The sequence below is a fragment of the Pelecanus crispus genome, chromosome 11 (assembly GCF_030463565.1).
Source record: "Pelecanus crispus isolate bPelCri1 chromosome 11, bPelCri1.pri, whole genome shotgun sequence".
NCBI classification, from domain to species: domain Eukaryota; kingdom Metazoa; phylum Chordata; class Aves; order Pelecaniformes; family Pelecanidae; genus Pelecanus; species Pelecanus crispus.
In genome coordinates, this window is record NC_134653.1 from 6,408,501 (window position 1) to 6,430,129 (window position 21,629).

The window sequence follows — 21,629 nt, forward strand, 5'->3', positions numbered from 1 at the left end:
GACTGTGTGCAATGAGATATGACTGCTTCTGCACCAGCAAGTCCATGTTATGGTTGAGGGTCGGTATTCAGCACTGGGGACACATGGAGAAGGTTCAGGTGTCTGAGTTAGCATCCAAGTTAGCTTCAGGTGCAGCCAATGCTTTCAGGATATCTGTTTGTGCAGCTGAGCCAAATTCTGGTAAGATGGTCATCATATTTGCCACCGACCTAGACAGACCCCGCTATGGACCTTGAAAAATTGTCAAGGGTTTGGGTTTTTGCTTCTGTAATGCATGCTGGCAAGCTGTGACAGGAGAAGGTGCTTGAATGCAGGCTGGACTAAACTCTGAATGAATTGATGAGTTGATTTGCTATCCTGTCTCGTTCCAGCCATTGAGATTTTGCAGATCCCACAGCCAAATGAAGGGTCATTGCAGTGATGGTGAGGGATAAGCTGGGACACTGTGCTGCCATTGTTAGTATTCAACTGGAGTCGTGCAAGATCAGAACTCTAATCTCTTGTTCGCACGATTCAACTGTTGTAGGTTATCAGCGAATCAAGGTGACCTCTAAAGCAAGGAGGCCACGTGGGACTCTCTGCAGCTCTAAAGACTGAGACCAGTTGCGTTGCACAGCAGAGATGGGTGTCAGTGTACTTGTCCTGTGACTGGGCATCAGCATGTTTGGGAGGTCCAGTAAGTCCATTAGTCTGTAGGAAGGAGAAAGAGGGGAAGCTGTGACCTTGTAATGTAAGTAAAAATCTTGCTATCATTTGTGCTCTGCTGGTTGCTTTCCCCACTGAGCTGTCCTACCTGGACCCTCTGATGGAGCAGCTACTCTTTCCTTACAACTAGGAGCTCCTTTGTGGCAGCTCTCCTTTCAGCCTGGCTATCATGGCTCTTAGTCTTCTCATCCTGAAATGCCCTTGCAATGGTCCTGGATTTCCCTGGGAGAAATTCCCTGTATTTCTCCCCACACTCAACAGGAGTGTCAGCATCCACATGATTTCTCACAGCTCCGAGTGCCTTCCGCCGGGAACCTGCCTGCACCAAAGTCCCTGGCACAGTTTGAGCTGCAGTTTTGTCTGATCGTTTTAAGAGTTGGGAATGGCTGTTTTGATGTCTGATATCTATGAACATGAAAGGCTCCTTTCCCTCTAACTGTGCATTGGGCAGGGCAATGCCTGTCTCTCCTAATCAAAAATGTAATCAAAGATCTCACTTCTCGTAAAAAATGTATTAAAAAGAAGAAACGATGCAGCATATTTCTATTGGCTTCACTGCTGGTTTGCTCTGGTTTCTACTTCTGTGCTGCTTGCTCCTGCCTTTCACAAAAGAACCCCCACCTCAACTTTCCCCATGTCTTGAGAGGTTTAATTGCAAAATGTTGAGCTTTGAAAACAAAAAAAAAATCATTGTATTTGATTCAAGCAAAATATTGATTGTCCTTGAGTTCCCACACCACAGATATTGGCAGCATTTTGTCAGCGCAAAGAGTGAGTAGAAAGATCACAGCAAGGAAATAAATATTCTAACTGGAAGGAAAAGAAGCTGAGCCAGGAAAATAGCTGTGCCCCATCGCTCCCTCTCCCACAGCCGCTTCTTAATAAATGGTCTGTTGACCTGATGTTAATGTTTCCAGTTTACAGTAAGCATCATTTCCCTTAAACAAGATACTGATAAAGTGAAACAAGGGAATAGAGGGGGTGGAGAGCAGATTTGCAAAACATGCTGGAGTGAGAAAGTCGGAACATACCGTGTGTGTCTCAGGAGTGGGAACATGCCTTAGTGTGTGAATAAATATATAATGTATAGACATATGCTCTCTCTTCTCAGAAACATAGTTCTTTGAGTAGTCCCAGATTGTGCTGCTTTCAGTAGCACGGCAAAGTAAAAGGCAGGGCGCTTGCATGAGGGCTGTTGGAGTTGGTGATTGAGGGGTCAGAGGATGGTCGTTCGCACAGAGCATCCTCGCTGCCCAAAAAGGAGACTGGTCGTGGAGAGGGGGCTCGGGCATCGCTGGGGCCAGTGTGCGAGGAGCAAGTGGTCTGTCTGGAGAGACAAAATGCACTCAGGTTTGCTCATTTTCATCTGGCAGATGAGGGCTAATACTTCACTAATGGAGATCAGATTTTCACACAAATTCAGTTGAGAAGAAAGAGCACAGGAAGAGGAATCAGATAAGTGTTAGCACAAAGTTATTTGTTAAATGGATTTTTTATTGTTTTCTAAGAAGCCTGCACAGAGCTGTTGTCCTCTTTTTAATTCCTTTTCTGGCATTTGCTCCCTTTTTCACTGCCTCCACAATTCTCCCATTCAAGTCAAAAAAGCCACCTCTGAAAGACCAGTGTAACATTAGCAGAAATTATTAGCAGCAGTGATTTCAATATTCAAATGGACATAATATTTAGCAATAGACTGGGAGTTGTATAAATAGAGTATGAATGCCTGGTAATGAATCATATCAATAATTTTCACATACAGACTGTGCCGTACATTTCTCAAAGGCCTTTACAAATACCAATTGATTCTCACAGCATGCCTGCTTGGTGGAGGAGTTATTAGTTCTAGTGGCGGGTGAGGATATTGAGATGCAGAGAAATGATGCTGCTTGCGTAGTCCATGCTGGGACCCGAAGTGAGGAATAAAGTCAGAAGCTCCTGACTCCTAGGTCTTAATCGTGGGACTACACAGCTCTGTATGATTTCTTTGGCATGGCTGGAAGTGGTGGTCCTCATGGACGGTGGCATGAGAAAGATGGTCTTTGGTAGACGCCGATGTCTGGGGCTGACAGGATGTGGGTAAAGGCAGGAGTAATGCACAGTGAATGGCAGAACTGGTCTCCATGGTGCTGTGCTTTAAGCTTATAATCAGGAATAGCACCTGTGCCCCACGCAGGTGGGGGATTGGGGTTTTTTTGACCTAGAGAAATGTGTTTTTCCATGCAGAAAAGTGGCAGCTTATGCAGACATACTCCAGAAAGAGAAGGGCGCACCTTGCATCCAGCTGTGCTTTGTAACTCTTGCCCATCTCAAGTCAAGGAGGATAGTAGCTGAAGAGTACCTGAAATACTGGAAGTCTCTTTTCTAGCATAGCATCCTACTCAGCATTCACCACATTGACCATCTCTATTTTACTGTTGCCCTTCTTAATTCTGCAGTAAATTGTTCTCGCCTTTAATGTCTCTCCCGGTGACCCAGGGATGCAGTCAGTGATGGAGATCTTCTTCAGAGGAAAGAGGCAGGTTACATAGCACATGCCTCAAACAAGGGAAACCTAATTTATCTTTTGCCCTTGTTTTGTACTGAATTCACCGGGGCTGACTGGCTGCCCAGGAGAAGAGGACTTGCTCTCAAGTTGTATAAGAACATGACATGGTACTTCTAGCTTTTTTTTTTTTTTTAAACACATCTTATTTTGACATTTTACTTGCTGTTTTGAGTGACACTGTACACTGAGAAGTTGTCTTTAAGCTGGCCACAGTGGCACTTGGCTTTTTATTCTAAGAGGTTACATCATTTCCGAACCCATCAGCATGTTAAGAGTCCTTTAAATTGGCAGAACAACATGCACTACACTGCACTTGTCTGTATTGAATTTTGTCTGCCATAGTATTGCCCAATGACCCAAATTTCACAGGTCCTCCTGGTCCCTCATAGTTCTCCACACTCCTAACCCACCTAAGTCATTTTGCCATCTCGTAGTTTTTTCTGTCTCCTAAGTTATCAGTCGTTGGGCTGAAATTATCGATTCTTGTCATTGTGTTGCCATTCTCCTCCCTGGACCTCCATGGAGGTTGGCAGGAGACCAAGGGTGGAAGGATCATCTATGTTCCTCTGGAGCTGAGAGGCAAAGGAGGGATGGGCAACCCAAAGCAACATCTTTCCAGAGCTTAACTGCTGAGCCTCAACCACAGTTCAGCAAACTCCCACTGCTCTTCATACAGGGACCAGAGGCAGAAGGTCAAGAGTCAAATTTTGCGCCTTGGATCTGTGGCCTTTGGAAAGAGCACGTGCATTTCTCGGGGCCATCCCACAGAGCCAAATTTTAACTGTCAAGCTTTAAGGACTGTTTTGACAAGCTTACTGAGCAACTTCATTGTCTTATCTTCCAGATGAGACTTGGCGACATCTATTCTTTTAAATCTCTTTTTTTCCCCTACCTCCTTATCAACTTATAGTTCAGCATGGAGTTTTACCTTTCATTGCCCAGTTTCTAAGATACATTAAGATTCTTTTTTAATGATCTTTACCTGAAGCTTTTTGATAGTCTATCTAAATAGTATTTGTAGTTTCATTAACTCTTTCAGAGAAGAATGTGTATATTAGTGTCAAGAGGACTTTCTTCCACACATAAGCTATGCTCTTCCAGCCGGATTATGCTATATTCCTCTAGGGTCTACGTCAGGTATTTTGTTCCATGAACTGAGTCTAGCATGTTTAAGGAATAGATTTTTCTTTTTTTCCCCTTCTTAAGAAAAAGAAAGCAAAAGGAAAACATAGCAACGACAGCATGGCAACAGCAGCTGCTGCGCAAAAGAAAAATAGGCAAACAGACTTCTGAAACATGTATTCACTGCTAAGCTATTTTTACTGGTTGGTGAGTATGTGGGAGTATTAAAACAAAATAAGTGAGAAAATAGCTTACAAATAATTCATAAGAAACTTCAGATGAGAACGTAGCTTAATGACTTCAGCCTCCTAGCTAGCCCTCATGCTGTATGAATCTCCACATGCACAAATGCAAAGGTCACTTCTGATCTACGCTATTTATATATTGCAAATTTGTCCGTAGACACATATATAAAATTCCATACAAGAAATAACGTCAGTGGAGCATTAAGGTTAAATAACCGGGCACTAAAAAGTAAAGAATTGTGCATCCATACATAGCAACTTAAGAATAAATCCGTCTCATTACCTCCACCTCTGCTTTTGCACCTTAGTGGCAGAGGTTTCCCAGCTGTGTGGATGTGGAGGAGCCCTGCAGCCTGGGTGTTTCTGGAGGAGTTGCAGGAGCTGTACGTGGCTCCCGTCTCCTCTTCTGACCTGCTGCGTGACCCTGGGCACTTTGCATCGCTTCTCTGGGGACCTCTTTCCCCATTCACCTTTTGTCTGGAGCGCACAGTCAGGAACCTCAGCACAGAAACACTCGTATTTGCATCTTTGGGCAGAGCTCAGCCACAGGTGGGGCCACGTATATGCTGAAAAGTGACAACATGAGAATGAATATCATCTTCCCTGATGTCGTGGTTTAACCCCAGCCAGCAACTAAGCACCACGCAGGCGCTCACTCACTCCCCCTGCCCCGCTGGGATGGGGGAGAGAATCGGAGGAGTAAGAGTGAGAAACACTCCTGGGTTGAGATAAGAACAGTTTAATAATTGAAATAAAATAAAGTAAAATAGTAGTAGTAATAATAACAATATAATAATAATAGTAATAATAATATACAAAGCAAGTGATGCACAATGCAATTGCTCACCACCCGCTGACCGATGCCCAGCCCGTTCCCGAGCAGCGATCACTGCCCCCCAGCCAAGTCCCCCCAGTTTCTATACTGAGCAGGGCCGAATGGTATGGAATAGCCCTTTGGTCAGTTTGGATCAACTGTTCTGGCTGTGCCCCCTCCCAGTTTCTTGTGCACCTGGCAGAGCATGGGAAGCTGAAAAGTCCTTGACTAGCATAAGCAGTACTTAGCAACAACTAAAACATCAGTGCCTTATCAACATTATTCTCTTACTAAATCCAAACCACAGCACTATGCCTGCTGCTAGGAAGAAAATTAACTCTATCCCAGCTGAAACCAGGACACCTGATCAGCCTGAGAAATGTTACACTTCACCATCCCCTCCCCAAGATGCCCCACTCTCCCTGCAGACCAGTAAACTGGGGGAAATCTTTAACTAAATTAAAAATAATTCATCGGAAACTTGAGAGAAACAGCCTCAAAAGTGTTGAACTTCATTACAGTTGCAGCCCGATCTGTTGTGCTGTGTGAGCCCTTTTTTCTGCTGAGATGTGATCCATGGGAGACTGAAGGCAAACACAGTCTCTTAAGTCTCCTCCGCAATCCCGATGCTTTTATTGGCACTGAGAGAAACACAGCTCAGCCCTCTGCAGCCAAAGCTAGATTCATCTGCCTTTAGAAACAACACAAATCTGTTTTCCTGGTTAAAGAAAGTCATTTGCAGGGTCCTGTTGTGGGAAGGATGTGTCAGCGTGTCCTGAATGGAGCAGTCATTAGGATGAATAGGTTGGTTGTTGGGCTGAAGTGCCCTTCCCGACACAGGCTGAGCCCTCCTCGGGGGCTGCGCCCGCGGCTGGCGTGGGGTGGCTGCAGGTGCCTCTCCGCATCACTGCAGGCTTTATTGTGGGCATCCCTTTTCTACACCGTTACGCGGAGTTTATGATTGATTTATCGCAAAAATGCTATTAATCCCACATCTCGCACATTCCCTTCCAGCCCCGTGGCGTGGGAAAGCTCTGTTTTCTACAGCAAAGGAGGCAAATGGGACTCGAGCGCCGAGTCCTTTGCATGGTTCTGCGTTGCCTTGCAGCCGTAGGAAGCCCATTTCTTCTTGTCTCTCAATCTCAGGTAATGCTAGTGCTTCCCTACCCTTCAGAGGTGTGATGAGCGATGACTAGCTAATGTTTTCAGTTCTCCTCATTGCTGTAGACTTACTTGTTCTGGGAAGTTTGGTGTGTCACTGGTAGGGAAGGAGGTTGGTGAAGTTCTCCGGATGACATCAGGATTGAGGAAGCAGCAGCTAAAGCGGTTTGGTTCCCTCTGAGAGTTTTTTTTCAAATGAGGTTGAAAACAAGCAAGTGAAATGCAACGCTTAGAAGCACTTTGTTTGTAACATTCTTTCTGGTTTTAAATTACTTCATTTAAACATCTTTGTCTATGAAACCTCCAAGGAAACTCATCCGCTTGTTTTCTCATCTGCGTCTTCTGCTTTCTGTGTGTTTTTTACACAAGAAAGAATGCAAGTATCTCATGTACATTTATATATACACAAATAAATGTAACTTGAATTGTAAAATACAGGCTGGTTGAGCAGCAGAGAGGCCAGTGATCTAAAATAAGCCTGCCACCTTAGTTGGGACATGCTCTGTATTACGGCACTCATTGTTTGCTGAGGTGTTTTCCTGTGGCCTTCTGTAACGTCTGAATATATATTAACACGTTTCTACAAAGTATTTAGAGCACAAATAGCCTAGATTCAAGGCATTTGAAGAAATACTTCTTGACTCTTTTGCTGTTTTGTTTGTATTTTTAGCTTGTGAAAACAATTCTCAAGAGCATTGTTAGGTGTATCATAGCAGGAACACCTCTGGGCGCACTGGGGAATGTGTGAAAGCAGGTTTCGAGAGCTTTTATTTTCACACCATGTTTCAGTTCTGTAGTGATAAATGTTTTCTGGAGTACAAACCTGGAGCCCCTCCCCTTGCAGGTCTCATTCCTTGAAATGTAAAAAGGTTTTTTAAATTTCAGGAGTTTGCTTGCAGTAGGGTTGTGTCACTCTTAGCCAGTAACAGGGCTAATCAGCTGTGTGGCAAGCAGCACAAAGTGGAAACTGCTGTTGATCTTAGCAGCTGATGGCATTAGACGGGTAGGATTCGTACAAGACCTATGGCAGAGAGGAAAGGTAATGGCGTAGCATGGGAAAAAATGAAGGAGGAACAGATCTTTTAGGCAACTGTGCATTGGCAATTGACCTATGACTCAAGACAAGCCCGATATCCTCTACCAGAATTTTTCCCCATACTTTCTGGGTTGTGTGCTGGGTTATTCCCATGACCTTCAGCAGGTGGGATGAATGCTGACAAGTGCAGACAGCTGGGAGAGAAGTGTTTGGAGTCGTCCCCCACGCAAAATATCTTAATTTGGGGCAGTACTTGGATGTTGCAGGTGTGGGGGAAGAGCACTGTTCCTGCTCCTTGCATGCAGCATCCTGGATCTTCCTCTGCCCATGCAGGTAGAACCAGCCTGCGCAGGCACACGCCTAGCTTTAATAGTCTTGTTTCATTAGATGCCCAACTAGTATGTGCTCCTTTCAGCCGGACACAGAGCATCCTGCAGGGTGACTGAATGTTAGTCGGTGGCTTTATTGCTGCAGTGTCGTGACTGCAGACAGCCCAATTATTTCAAATGGGCCTCAGCCAGTATGTTCAGATTTGATTAAGAACTTTTTGAAAGATAAGAATCATTTAGAGCTAAGGGTTGGCTCCAGCCTTAGTTATTTACATCAGGGTGGGGGGGGATAAAATCTTTTATTAGTGTCACTGTTTAAATATTTTGGCTCTCTGTTCCAATATTATGGCAAGAAGGAACCATATGTGTTCCTAGAAAGAGAGCCTTGTACAGCCGTTAATCAGGAGAGGATCTATTAATGTATTAACATTCAGAATAATGAGCAAAAACAGCATGCGCTGGAGAGACTAACGCATATCTTTAGTCTGTGGTTTTCAAATGTTTGGAAAATGTTATATTCCTCCATCTTTCTAAAGTTGATTTTCTGCCAAAAGAAGTTCTCTTCTGCTGTTAATTTTAGAAAGGTTAAATCTATTTACAAAAGCAAACATAAGCATGGAGTGATGAAAAGCAGGAGGATGTGGGGACTAACAGGCTCCCAGGCTGCAGAGTTCACGGCAGGAGCTGATCTGGCAGGGAAACTTGTAGGTATGACCTTTCCTTTCCTTAATGTTATGCAGTGGGGGACATGGTTGAAGAAGAAGCCCAAGCCCCATCCCAACTCACCACCACCACCCTTCTCCAGAAGACACTGGGCAACATACGTGTATGTCTGCAGATTGCTATTGGGCTTTAGAGAAGATTGCCGAAAGACTTGGCACAGGAAAAGGGCAAATTTTAAAGAGCTCGAGAGTGGGAGAGATTGCTGGTTGAGCAGCTTGGCTGCCTCCAGGTCATTGCTAATTAGCGGCATCTTGCCTAAAGAAGTGAACATTACATTTTAATGCTCCTATGAAAACCAATCATGCTGTCTCCCCTTTGCATCCCATGCTACTGCCTGCTTTGCTGTGGCATCTGGAGCAAGCTGCACAAGGGAAGGGAAGAAAGCCCTCGTAAAGGATGTGGGGGGATGCTGAAGTGGTAGCGGAGCTCAGATGAGAGAGGCTGGAGCATGACAGCTGTTACTGGATCATGCATAAAGCCTGCCAGCAAAAATGCATCAATTTGTGTGATATCTGGGTGTCTTGTCTTCTGTTTTCATAATTGCATACATGGTGTCTGCATAAATCTTTTCGCCGCGCTGCACCTCCAGCAAAAGGAGCTGACTGGCGGATGGCAGCACATCAGTGGGAGAACACCAGCAGGAAGAGACAACCAGTCAGATGTGTATCAGATGGGGAGGGCCAGGGCCCGAGGCAGATTCCTTGGAGGTTGCTCGAACATGGTGCATTCACTAAATAGGAAACCTCTCCTTTTCCCTACGGGAAAAGGAGCATGTTCATCCAGACACGAGAACCAGCAGCGCTGTCTTGCCATGTTCTTCAGGAGGTTAGTGCCAAATGACAGCACAGGCGGCAACAACAGAAGCTTTCAGCAAATGCATCATAGCCCAAAGGTCTGAGTGTCACCTTGAGGGATACAGTGGAATTTCTTTTCCCTTTTCACTGAGTATTGAAATCTTCCTATTTATTCACTCCTTAGCTGCAACCTCTGTCTCTTCAGCTGCGGGCTTCCTTCTTATGGTGAGATGTGATCTGCTCAAGGAGAGAGGAGTCCTGTGACTCTTCGTTTCCCACTGGGTTTACCGTTAAAAGACCATTTCTTGAAAGCAGAATATATCCAACCTGCACAGGCCAGTTGACTGGTTTCCTTACTATCTTGGGCTTCAGTTTTTTCTGGCCGTGGACTACCAGTCTGGATGAGTAACTCCACAAATACAGCTACTGGTAAGCACCAGCTCCATGCACTCAAAAGTCTTGAAGTTGAGAAAGAAATGGTGAAATTTTTTAAATAATGACATCTTCTTCCCCAGTAAAAATCTTGACTTGTGGCTATAAATGCAGTCTAAGAAATGTGCTTCCCCACAGGGGGTTTGTGAGCTTTTAAGGATTAAAACTCATTCTTGAAGACATAAGAAAAACGTTTTGAATGTTCAAAATCAACGTTCCTTCTTTGCCTTTCTGGCTAGTGACAACTCATGCTCATTTTGGTCCTGTTGACAGTCGTGCTGATGACAGCGATTTCAAATGAAGAAAAATGAAGAAAATGTGAGCCAGCAAAAAAGCAAGAGCAATAAAAGCGCCTTCCTCAACTCCTGCTAAGATTGTGAAATTTGGTTATTGATGTTGCAACAGCAACTAATGTTATTTCCAAAGCCAACACTTAAATTCCACTTTGGCAGATCATAACTATAAGCAAGTCACACAGTCCCATAGGAAGAGGTAATTATTGACCAGTTCTTCTTGCTCCTAGTTGAGTGGTGCCTTTGGTCTCCATCGCGCTGACTGTAATGCAGAGCACTGGCTCTGCGCAGAGGTGACTAATGTGTGTCACCAATTTCCTTGATGTAAGGCTTAAAACCTGCATTTTAGCCCAGGGTGCCAGACTATGACAAACAAGAGCTAGAAGAGGGTAATGAATAAACATGGTGAGAATTTCAGCTGTAATCTGCCATCAGGTCCATCTGTTACTCCTTCCCCCACAAGCCTTGTAGACTCAATGAGCTGGGAACAGGCAGGCTCCATATACTGTCCCATGCTTCAGCCACATATCTAAGGTCTAATTGTCTGCTTGTCATTAAGTTTATCACTTATGGTCTCTTGAGCCATTATTGGTCACAGGATCTTCTTATTCAGTTCTTTAGCCTTCCATCCGCCCTGCTCCTGACAAGACTTCCAGAAGGAGGCCAAAAAGATGAGGAGGATAAATGTATTAATCACACGCTGGTGTCTGCTGTATCGCATAGTAGCAGTCACTCCAGTGAGATGTGCCTTGCAGGCGTGCGTAATCTGCTCATTTAACTGTTCCAGCGCATACTCAGCCTCCATCTCTTGCAAAACTAGATGCCCAGCTCCCAAACGAGAGGGTTCTTTTCCAATTGGCAGCTGGTGAGTCCTGAAGTCTGTATGACCTATTTGCACCCTTTATCATGTGCAGACAGTTCAGCTGGGGTGAGTCTTGGGTTTTCCTGTTTATTTGCTGTAATCCGGAGAAGGGAAAACAGAGGCCCCTGGCAGGGGCATGATGCAGAAGCAGCTAAGCAGAGGAACGGCGCATGTCTGGTGTGACTCAGTGAGCAGTGAAGGCTCCAGCAAGTTTTGCCTGTTGGTGAGCGGTGGTTCGCTCTGGGGAGCAGATGCCTATCTCCCTGGCAACACGGCAGCTTGCAAAAAGTTGCCATCAAAATTCACTGTGGTTCCAGCCATCTCTCATCGATGCAGAGTTTTGCAAACTTAACTGCTCATGTTCTCTTACAGACCTCGTGCTCACAGCTGCAGTTCACAAGTGGAGTATCTCCCTGTTTTGGGAACCAGGCCATCTTAATTAAAGCCCACACAGATGATTTTTTTTCATTTCTCCCTGTAGGTGCTTCCTTCTCATGTTCCAGAAAGTCCATGTTCTTGGTTCTCTGCTCCTCCACTGCTTCCAGCTCTCCTCCCAGCAAGGGAGGGGGAGAGGAATACGATAAGCAACTTGGCTGGTTAATGAGATGAATTCCCTGTCTAAATGAAGGATTCTTGTGCGCTGGGATCATTTGCCAGTCACTGGTATCTCCCTCAAGTTGTCTGTCTGCTTCTGGCTCTCCTGGGAGAGAGGTTTGGGACCTGGTTTGAGTTGCACGTACTTTTCCCTTTGTGCTAAGCCACCACGTTCATCGGGGCCAGGTGCAGACCAGAAACTGCCTCTGGATGGCAGGGCTGGAGAGCTATGTGAGGCTGTGATTTGGCTTGGAAAACAGAACTTAAATAACACCCAGTCCCTAGCATTGCAGGCTACAACTGCAGAGTCGTTTCAGAGAAAGTAACGGGAGATTTTTCTCTCCCTAATTTATGTCTCTCCTGCATATGGCTTCTACGGAGTCGCTAATGTTACAGACAGATGGGTTCACATTTTACTAGACAGAACACATGGGCTAGATGTTGTTAATGCTTGTTAGCTACTCACTCTGCAGCTTGACCAGTCCAATACGGTCACCTCGCAGATGGTTGGAAAGCTGCAGCCTGGGTGCTGGAGCAGTCCAGCTCTGCAGCGCATGGTTGTGACAGCAGTTGGGATAATGTGCATTTGGCTGCTTTTTCTGAAGGGCTTCATTGTAGGTCAGAGATACCTGTGGCTGGGGGATCAGCACGGCTTCTCCGTATGTCAAGGAAAGACACTGATTTGTTAAGATACTGAGCCTTTTAACAAGGTATTGGTTTTAAAGGCTTGATTTCATAGTTTGGATTTTTATAGGATGGAGCTGGAAAAATTCTGTGAGCCCTGTGCCTTGCTGTCATCTGCACTCCTTCATCGTTGATATTTATAAACATATTTGGCGGTAAACATTATTTAGCAGTCCTGAGGCCTGTTAAAAAGTTATAATTTAGGATCTCAAGCTCTGACTTACAGGCAGCTGCCAGTATTAGTTTAGAGTGGACATCCCATGCAATTTTCCTTTCTCTGTGATGTGAGTAGTCTGCTGTGATTTAGTCTCACTGGTCTTGTATTCAGCTGAACCATTTCTAGGTATCACCTCACCAAATCTCCACAGGGTGACTCTCCTTGATAGTTGGTTTGGAGATCCCCATCAGAATCTGTGGATGCAAAAGTAGATACTATGGGTGGATCATTTATGTTACCGTCTTCCCTCTTTGACAATACTGATGTTCAGTTTACAGCGTAATGGTGGGAGGCTGAATGCATCCTACAGATGAGACAGGGAATTTTAGTTTCAATACTTGTCCTTTAAAACTCTCAAAGCACTTTTGGAAAATGCATGGGTATTAATCCACACTGAGCAGTAGTTCTTCAAACCTATGATTTAAATTGGATATATTTGTCTCTGTCTGTCCTGAACTGTTGAGTAACATTAATGCACCCTGGTAATAGCTGTCACATTTTACCCCGGGGGTTGCTCCTCAGTGATAGGTGAAATCACAGCAGTTCAAAGACCTGTCTTCCAGGATGAAAAGCTCTATAGGAATATTCAGATATAAAATAGTAATAGTATGAATCAAAAAATATGCTTCCCTTATTTTAAAGCCTTTGATCTTATTTTTATGGCATCACATTTGACAGTCTAAAGGGCATTAACCTGTAGGAGAAATCTTTTGAGAGAAGATGCTGACTTGCCCTCCACTGCACAGAGCACCGGCCCCCAGGATTAACACCAGCCGGTTTTCCCCATCAAGACAGCTGCAGGTGCTTCAGCGCATGTCCCTGATCTTTTTCACATTTTTCATCTTTTTACATCAGGCGCAGGAGAGCTCACATAGATCAAAACACGTAGCTGTAGGGAGAAACTCACTGCTATGCAATACGCCCCGCTATGTGTTTCTTTGCTGCTGAGCTGGTGCAGCACCCAGGACCCCATCACTTCTCTTGCTTGTGTGCATGGGGCCTGGGTCGTGTTTCTGATTAAGATGGAAGTATACGAGCTGACCTCTTGCACAGAAGACATTGTGGGGCTGTGGTTCATCTCAATGTTGAATAATAAGAAAGAGAAAGGAAATGTTTGCTATAAATCTCAGTGCACGCAAGGCTGTTTCTCACTTATCCCACCCCAGCTTTCAATTTTCTTCTTGGCATTGCCAGGCACTTGCTTTTCTTTGCTCAGCAGCTAAAAGCAGATTTTTCATTACATTTCCTGGAAGGCCCTTTACAGGCATCCATTCCTCTCTGCCTCATAAATTCACTTTATATAGCAAGTTGGTGACACAGAGGTCAGAGGTCTTGGCAAGAAGCAATTATTATAAAGAAGTGCTCTTCCTCTTTTGGGTTACAAAGAGGATATTAAAGGGGGAAAAACTTCGCTGCAGACAAGGAATGGTCATTTGTGAAAGGTAGGTGACTTGATTGATGAAGAGCTGCACACCCTGCAAGAGCTACCTTGGGCAGGCATCCTGTCAGGCCAGCTGAAACCTGCCCATTGCCAAAAAAAAAAAGGAGGAGGAAACCAGTAAACAGTTTGCTAAATAACCTCATAAATACTTCCAGCCGTAAGCACATCTTGTGGCACAATTTGTTTTTTTGTTTTTTTTTTAATATTTCTCTAATTTTAAATGAACTGCCTCTAATTAAAGTGATTTAGTGGCTACCTGGGGACCTGGTATTTGAGCAGTGCATGATGCTTAGGAGAGATTGATTGGTGAGGCGTAACTCAATTGGGGGATTTGATAATGATATCATCACCCCAGAGAGCCAAGTTTGAGCAATTAGATCTCAAAACCTCGTGTTTGGGTTGCTATAACTTCAGCAGGCAGTTTCCACATGTGCGCGCGCACACACACACACATGCTTTCCCTGGATATTTACTGGGCGCTCCAGTTTTTTGGCTGGCTCTGTGCTTGATGGGCTGCCGTGCATGTGTGTGCCTGTCCGGAGTGACCCATAGTGGTGACCTATCAGCTTTGCAGACCCGGGGAGAGGGTGCCAGCCCCCTCAGAATCTGTGCACCCTCCCTCAACATCTGCATGTGGACAAGGCAGCCTTTGACATTTAGAAAAATCTCAGCATCCAAAGGAAGAGGCAGAAACAAACGGATTTTCTCATTTAAAAGTCAGAGCCAGCAGCTTCTTAAAAGATATTTTCAAATAGGATTGTTGGGCTGTGACAGGGTTTATGTGTATTAATGGGTGCAGAGGTAGGCGGTGGGCACCACGGGGAAGGCATCAGAGGGAGGCAAGGGGCCATCAGGACTACCCATGTGCCCAAGGGGCTTGGTGGCAGAGACTCTGTGGTGCACACAGTGATAACGCTGTGGAGGTTTCAGGAGGTGATCAGACAGCACAGCCGACCCTGAGGACTTCTGCTGATGGGGGAAGGCACTGGGGAAGAGGGAGTGACTGTCCTGCACAAAGAGGAGGTCTGAGGGATTCAAATGATGAAGGCAGATTGCCAGAGGGATCAATCTGGTGGGGAGATGTGCATAATCTAGGAGTAGGCTTCAAGGTGGGGTGGGGAACACAACGACAAGGGAAATGGCAGTAAGAACTGCGGCAGGGAGAGGAGAGCACGGCCATGGCACAGCCCGTAACGCCAGAGGAGCCTGTGGACCTGGATGGAGCAGGGAGAAGCTCTGTGTGGAGTCTCGGACGTGAAGCTGTGTTGCCCCTTCCCTCGGGATGCATGGGGCTGTTTGCCGTGTGTATTCAGAGTGGTTGTAGGGATGCAGCACCGACAGTGATTTATGGAAGGAGCATAGCAGATGAGATGGAGCCTCCACGATACATTTGTTGGGTAAATGTCACTGGGCAATGATTCACTTGCTCATTTTGACCCGTAATACATCTTAGCCTTGAAAAGTACCATCTACCATAGAGCATGGCCGAGCAGCACCTGCAAAGCAAAGGCTTGTGATTGTGCCAAGGGGTGGAAAGCCTCTCTGGCAGCCCTGCCAAAGTCCTAGACTTCACCCTTCCTCACATTGAGGAGGTGTTTGAACTGCGTTCCCAAGCTGAGCCACAACTCTCTCGCCTGCTGCAGCTGGCACAAAGCTGCACCATCACTACTGTCAGCTCGCCAAAAGCCATTTGGAAACCCCCTCCGTCACTCGGGTGTGTGTTTGAAGATGCAGGAGCGCCTGTCCTGCATGGATCACACCCCCAAGGCAGTTGTGCTTTCTTGGTGTGGAAATCAGAGGTAGAATATCCCCAGTTTAAGCTGAAATCATAGAATCATAGAACAGTCCAGGCTGGAAGGGACCTTGAAAGATCATCTGGTCCAACTTTTCACGGGAAAGGGAGCCTAGATGAGATTGTCAGATTGTATTGAATGCTGAAGCCCTCTTCTCCCTTTTTCTGCATTTCTACCCCATGTTTTCTCATGATACCACATCCCCATTGCAGCCTTCTCCTTGGGTCATGCAACCACCTTCTTTTCAAACTTATTTCAGAGTCTGAAGACCTACAGGACATTGGGTCTTATACTTAACCAGTATTTTTCAAGAAGCATCCTTTGCATGATTAAAGTCACACTGCATGCCAGTTTATAGCTGATGGCACTTTTGGAGCCAGAGTTAGAGAGTACATTGTTTTTAGCTACCAAAATATGTCAGAGAGAAGAGGAAAAGAGCATACAAGAAACTAAAAAATTGGTGTATCTAGTTCAGAGTGCACTTCTGAACCATATGTTTGTTAGCTTGTAAATGACTGAAGGAGGCACCCGTCACACTTTTGATGTAGCTACCTCAGCTGGTGGAACAAGCGGAGAAGTAAATGCTAGGGCCTGGCTTTCGGGGAGCGTTCCTGTGCAACAGCAGCATGGGGGCAAAGAGCCATCTCAGCAAAATCAGTGCAGTCAGATGCCCCGTATATGTTATGCTGAAGTGGCAACAGTTGATAGAGTCTCCTTTATGGTCCATATGGGCATTAGGAGCCCAGTCCGGGCAGCTGCAGGTCCATCCCCCAGCAGGGACATTTGGGAATGCCTGTTGCTCCTCCGCATCTTCTGCGTTGTCTGCTCCTTGCTGAGATGGTCCCTGCTGGAGAGAACAACTCACTTTTCCCCCACGCTGGTGGTTATTTGAGAGACTTTTATATGTATATCTAAACTATAAAGCCTTGAATAATTTACCAATTTCCAGGGTTAAGAGGAAGATTTATGATGTTTCCTTCTGGCAGGCGGCAGCTGATCTTGATTCTCATGGAAAAACAATTGTACTAACAGCTCCTTTCTCTGAGCAGATCAAGGAGCAGCTACTGCAAGTTTATGTCGCCATGTGGTAAATAGACCTGTCTTCTTCCTAGTTCACAATATAGTGAAATCTGCCCGCTGATCTGATTGCTCTATGGGGTAGCACAGCCTGAGAGGAGAAAAACGGGGTGTCACCCTTCAAATCTATGGCAGGAGTCACACCCCCCGCCTCAGCAGAACTGAGCATGCGGTAACACAGGGCAAAGATTGATTTCCATTGCTTTTCTAGAAAAGGTCCCGATAGGCCTTAAATCAGACTGAACTGGCAACGGAGCTTAGCAAAAGCTGGAATCTTTCCTTTTGCAAGTATTTGAGATCTGAATAAAACATAACATAGACCTGAATCTCAGTAGTTTAGTGAGCCAGGCAGATTTTTTCCATGAATTAGAAGAAACCAATATAGGTCTATGTAAAGAGTACTTGTGAGATGGTATTCTCACAGTGCTTAGCTTCAGCATCCTGGGCTGCTCTGTACTCGGGGAAACTGGGGGCGCAGGGGGAATATTTGCATCTCTAGTGAAGTGTTGCACTTGGCTGGCTCAGTGCAGTGGGGAAAGGGGGATTGAAGTGTGATGGTGGTCCCCAAAGTCTCCTGTTGCATTGACTCCTCTATGCATTGACTACGGGGCGGATAGGGGTACTCATAGGCTCAGCTTTTCCTTCAACCCCATCTAGTCAGTTTGACTCTAAATCTTAATGCTTTTTCTTTCACACTTGTCTTTAAAAGCAACAACGCACTATAGTGATGTAGCTCTGAGTACGACATGTCAATAGTGTTGGGAACAGAGCAGTTAGGGCTGGGTTTGAGTATGCTCTGGTCTCTCTTGCCCCATTCCCACTCATGGACTCTCCCTGTGGATCAGTGACACTTGTTTAGGTGCCTCAGCTGGGCATTTTCTACTTAGATGGGCTTGGGAGGCTTTTGGCTTCATTTAAACTTTGAATTCCCAGGGATGCATCATGCCGTTCACCCAATGGCGACTGCATTACATGGAGCATGTCATGTGAATAGTTGGTATGTGCTGTCACCTGCAAGTTCTTGTTAGCAGGGGTTGTGTCCAGGAGTTTTTCTTTGAGGGTTGAGACCTTTTACTGATTTTAAAAGCTGATTAAAAATAAGTGGAAGGCATCCTAGCTATGACTGTGAAGAGGAGGACTCGAGCGCCCTTACAGCTTTGAACCGCCGTAAGAAAAATTTCATCTTTGTATCTTTCATAAATCTGGTTTTTGGAGCTGGAGTCACAGGGATGCTCTGCATTCATCCAAAACAGTGTGAAACAACCAGACCTTGCAAGTGTTCATTCAGCAGAGCATCCCCTCCAGTGTCCTCCCCCTCCTTGCTCCTGCACACCCCTGTGCATCCCCCTGCCTTGTCGTGATCCCCTGCTCGCTCCCACTCCCACACCACCCACCCCGGAGCTTCCCTCTCTGCCTGCAGCTCGCCGGGCGCACCAGTCAGGGTGCAGACTGGCATTTGAAAAGAAATCCTGTGAATTAATGGGAACATATTGCTATTATTTCATATAATCACTTTATTTGTAAAGCACACACTGCAAAGGTACTCCTGCTGTTGAACTCAAAGCAACAAATCTATCTATATATCCCAGTCTATACTACATTATGAACAGATGGGTGAAGAAAAAAAAGCAATAAAAACAAATAATAAGAAAGGTAACAATGATAGCAATTTTAAAACACTCCCAGAACAAAAAAACAAGTTTCTAAATTTTTTTAAAAGCAGTGTGAGATTGAATGAACTGAACTGCAAGTGCATCCATCCTCAAAGTTAGCATGTAAACATCTTCTGCCAGAGGAAGAATTGCCTTTTTTCCAAGTGGCTGCCTTCTTGCCTTGTTCCTGTTGCAGGAAAGATCATAAGAAACCTGGGTGAGATGTCTGGGTTTTGGAAGCTTTTTGAGTTTTTTGGATTTTTTTGAGTTCCTGGGGACAGGGGGACCACAGCAGGGAGGACAGTGCCTCTCTTGACCATCCAACAACTGGGAGAAACCATGGCCCCGTCGATTGCAGTGGGATATAACAGTCTTCTCAGAAGCACGTATTTGTTCACGTAACTTTCTCTGAACATCATTCTTCTGCCTCTGCTGAAGGAGGAAACTTTGGGTATGAAGAATAGTAGGGAGAAATTACCATTAATCTCATGAAAAAGAAATTATGCAAATGTAGCCTTCACCCACAACACCAGTGAGCTCAAAGTAGAGCGGAAATTTAAAACGTTTATGTTACTCCATTTCCGAGATCATAAAACAGAAGCAAATGGTCTGGCACTGGATGCTAAATTTCTTAAGGAACTTGCTTTAATTAATTAAACTAGTAAACCAATTAATGGATTTACTTGTAAATTCTTAGAAAATTAATTCTGTGCCCAAAGAGTGTTTTAAATCTGCGAAGGAGGCAGTGTGTATTTCATACAGAGCTTGAATTCCCATTTTAGATGAATCCAATTCAGCGCTGACTTAGGAGACACAAGCGATGCATTCATAATATTCGGACCTTCCTCCAAAACCGGTGCTTCCCATCAGCCGAATCCAGGGGGGGATTTGCAAAACAAAATCTGTGCTGCTTTCACAGCATCCAGCCCGTGTACTAGCTCCCAGCTATGCTACAGCCTCACGTTGCGTCTCTGGCTTTACATGGACTCTGGATGCACGTCCCTCCCCGTGCCTCCACTGGCTTCTTCATCTGCCATCTCTGCCCTCTTCCTACTTGGCCTCTTTAATCTGACCCAGTAGTACATCAGATGCGCAGAAAGCAAGTCGGGTAGCTCCAGTAAGCAGCAGATTAAAGCACTGAACAGCCTTTGGAGTTGCTGAAAACAACCAAGCCAAAGTGGAGCGGATTTAAACAAAAACTAATTTACTTTTCCACGTGGAAACCTTGTTTAGATTCCCTGCTTGGCTCAGGGGTGATGGGGGCATCCTCAGTACCTTGTGCTCTTTGCAATCCAAAGTGACACATACATGAAAAGTTCATAACCAAATGTATCGAGGCTCCTGAGAACATGAAATTGGAAACAAGCAGGTTCCCCAGGGCTCTCGTCAGTTATCGCTTCCCTTCTCTCCTAGCAGGTAAAGCCATGTTTTTCCCTTCACATGGCAATCCTCCGCTCTGGCTTTTGGCAACCGTACATTGGGGTGGGGGTCTGCCCCGCTCCTGCCCGCCCCGGGGGGATGCCGGCTTTGCCTGGCACCGCCTGTGCAGCCCTGTCTCAGCTCTGAGGGGAAGCAGAGCTGCAGAGCAAGTTAGGAATGGGAGCATTCTGAAGAGGAAAATGGCAGGGGGAAAAATTAGCATTTGTGCTGTGATGTTTTTGCTGTTTATTAATAAACAAGCAGCTTTTGTGCCTCTGGGGACAGGAGAGACTTCGAGAATTCCTTATTTCTCTTGCATTTAGCTTTTTTTTGCTTGTTTTATGTGTTACAGGAGATTTGTAATGTCTTCCCACATGTTGAGTTTCCTTATTTTCCTGAGAGCATCTCTGGAATAATTCCTCTGGAGCTCTTGGCTATGCGCTGCCGGGCTGATTTAAACATCCAGAAACACTTTAGGGATGCAGGGCGGATCAGCAGCTTGTTGGGAAGGAGCCGTGTTAATTAGAAACAGGTCTGCTTCCTCCTACAGAAGCGGAATGACTTCAGGAATAAGTGTTTTCATGGAGAGAAAGCCCTTGTGCATAGCTCCTGCCACCCGAGACCTGGGCGGTGGTTGCGATGGTGACCCCAATACAGGCGCCCCGGTTCTGCGCCGGCGGCACAGCCTGGCCCCTGTGCAGCCTCTTTCCAGCATGGTCAAACCGCTCGTCTCCCCACCGCACTATTTGTCACTGGGAAAGGCTCACGCAGGGGTCCCGCGAGGGGTCGTTGGAAATGCACAACTCAATAACAGCCCAGTTACGCCGTGTGCCGAGCACCTGCGCTGCAGCAGATAACGTGTCCGTGATTGCAGGCTGAGCCGTGCCGAAGGAGGCTTCAGGGCGACACTGCTACCTCTCCCCTGCGTCACGGGAGGTGAATTAAAACCCTGTTTGTTAATGGGCTTGTTCTCCTTTCCCTTCAGGCCTCCAGCTCCTCTGGTGGAAAAATGCAGCTTCTGGAAACAGAGTTTTCGCGAACCATCCGGGAGCTCATTGAACTCCACCTGCTTCGCCAGGACAGCATCCCGGCCTTCCTCAGCGCCCTCACCCTCGACCTCTTCAGCCGCCAGACCATCGCTTAGCATCCTGCTGCCAGCCATCAGCCAGGCATGGAGCACCCCTGGGCAGGACACTTGAGGTAGCGAGGACAAATTCTCCCCACCCACCCTTAATCTGTGGCATTGGGTTGCTTCTGTTTTGCAGGGAACTCCTTCTTCGCCCTTCTTTCATGCTGATTCCCAAACCCCACCGATCCCTCTGAAAAGCATCATTTCCCTCCTGTGGGAGGGCAAGTCTAGCTCCATCCCAGGGCTCTCCTGTGCCAAGGCCCAAGCCCCACCTTTGAACTGGGAAATGTCTTCATCACTCCCCAGACTGTCTCAGCATCTGTGGGAAGATGGTGGGAACAACTGCTGGTTTGAGGAACCACAGCATCACCGTTCACAGCTTTTCCCAAAAGGATCCCCCAAATCTGGGCCCCAGTAGGGAGACGAGCCTTGCGGGAGGCTGGTGCTTCCTGCCCCCATGGTTGTCCTCTCCTAGTAGGAGCCAAGGGCTTGGTCCCTGAGGACAGGGACCTGGGGAAGGATCAGTCATGAGTAGCAGGTTTTTTGCAGATACCTCCTGCTC

General features: G+C 46.0%; 1 protein-coding gene across 1 annotated transcript in view; it reads left to right on the top strand.

Moving 5' to 3' along the window:
- Positions 1-21,082, top strand: part of MAD1L1 (mitotic arrest deficient 1 like 1) — a 383,288-nt gene extending 362,206 nt beyond the window's left edge. Inside the window, exon 17 of the mRNA XM_075718490.1 lies at positions 20,924-21,082. Within this exon, the coding sequence (XP_075574605.1) occupies positions 20,924-21,082 (159 nt within the window). The remainder of the gene's footprint in view (positions 1-20,923) is intronic.
- Positions 21,083-21,629: the final 547 nt, after the last annotated feature.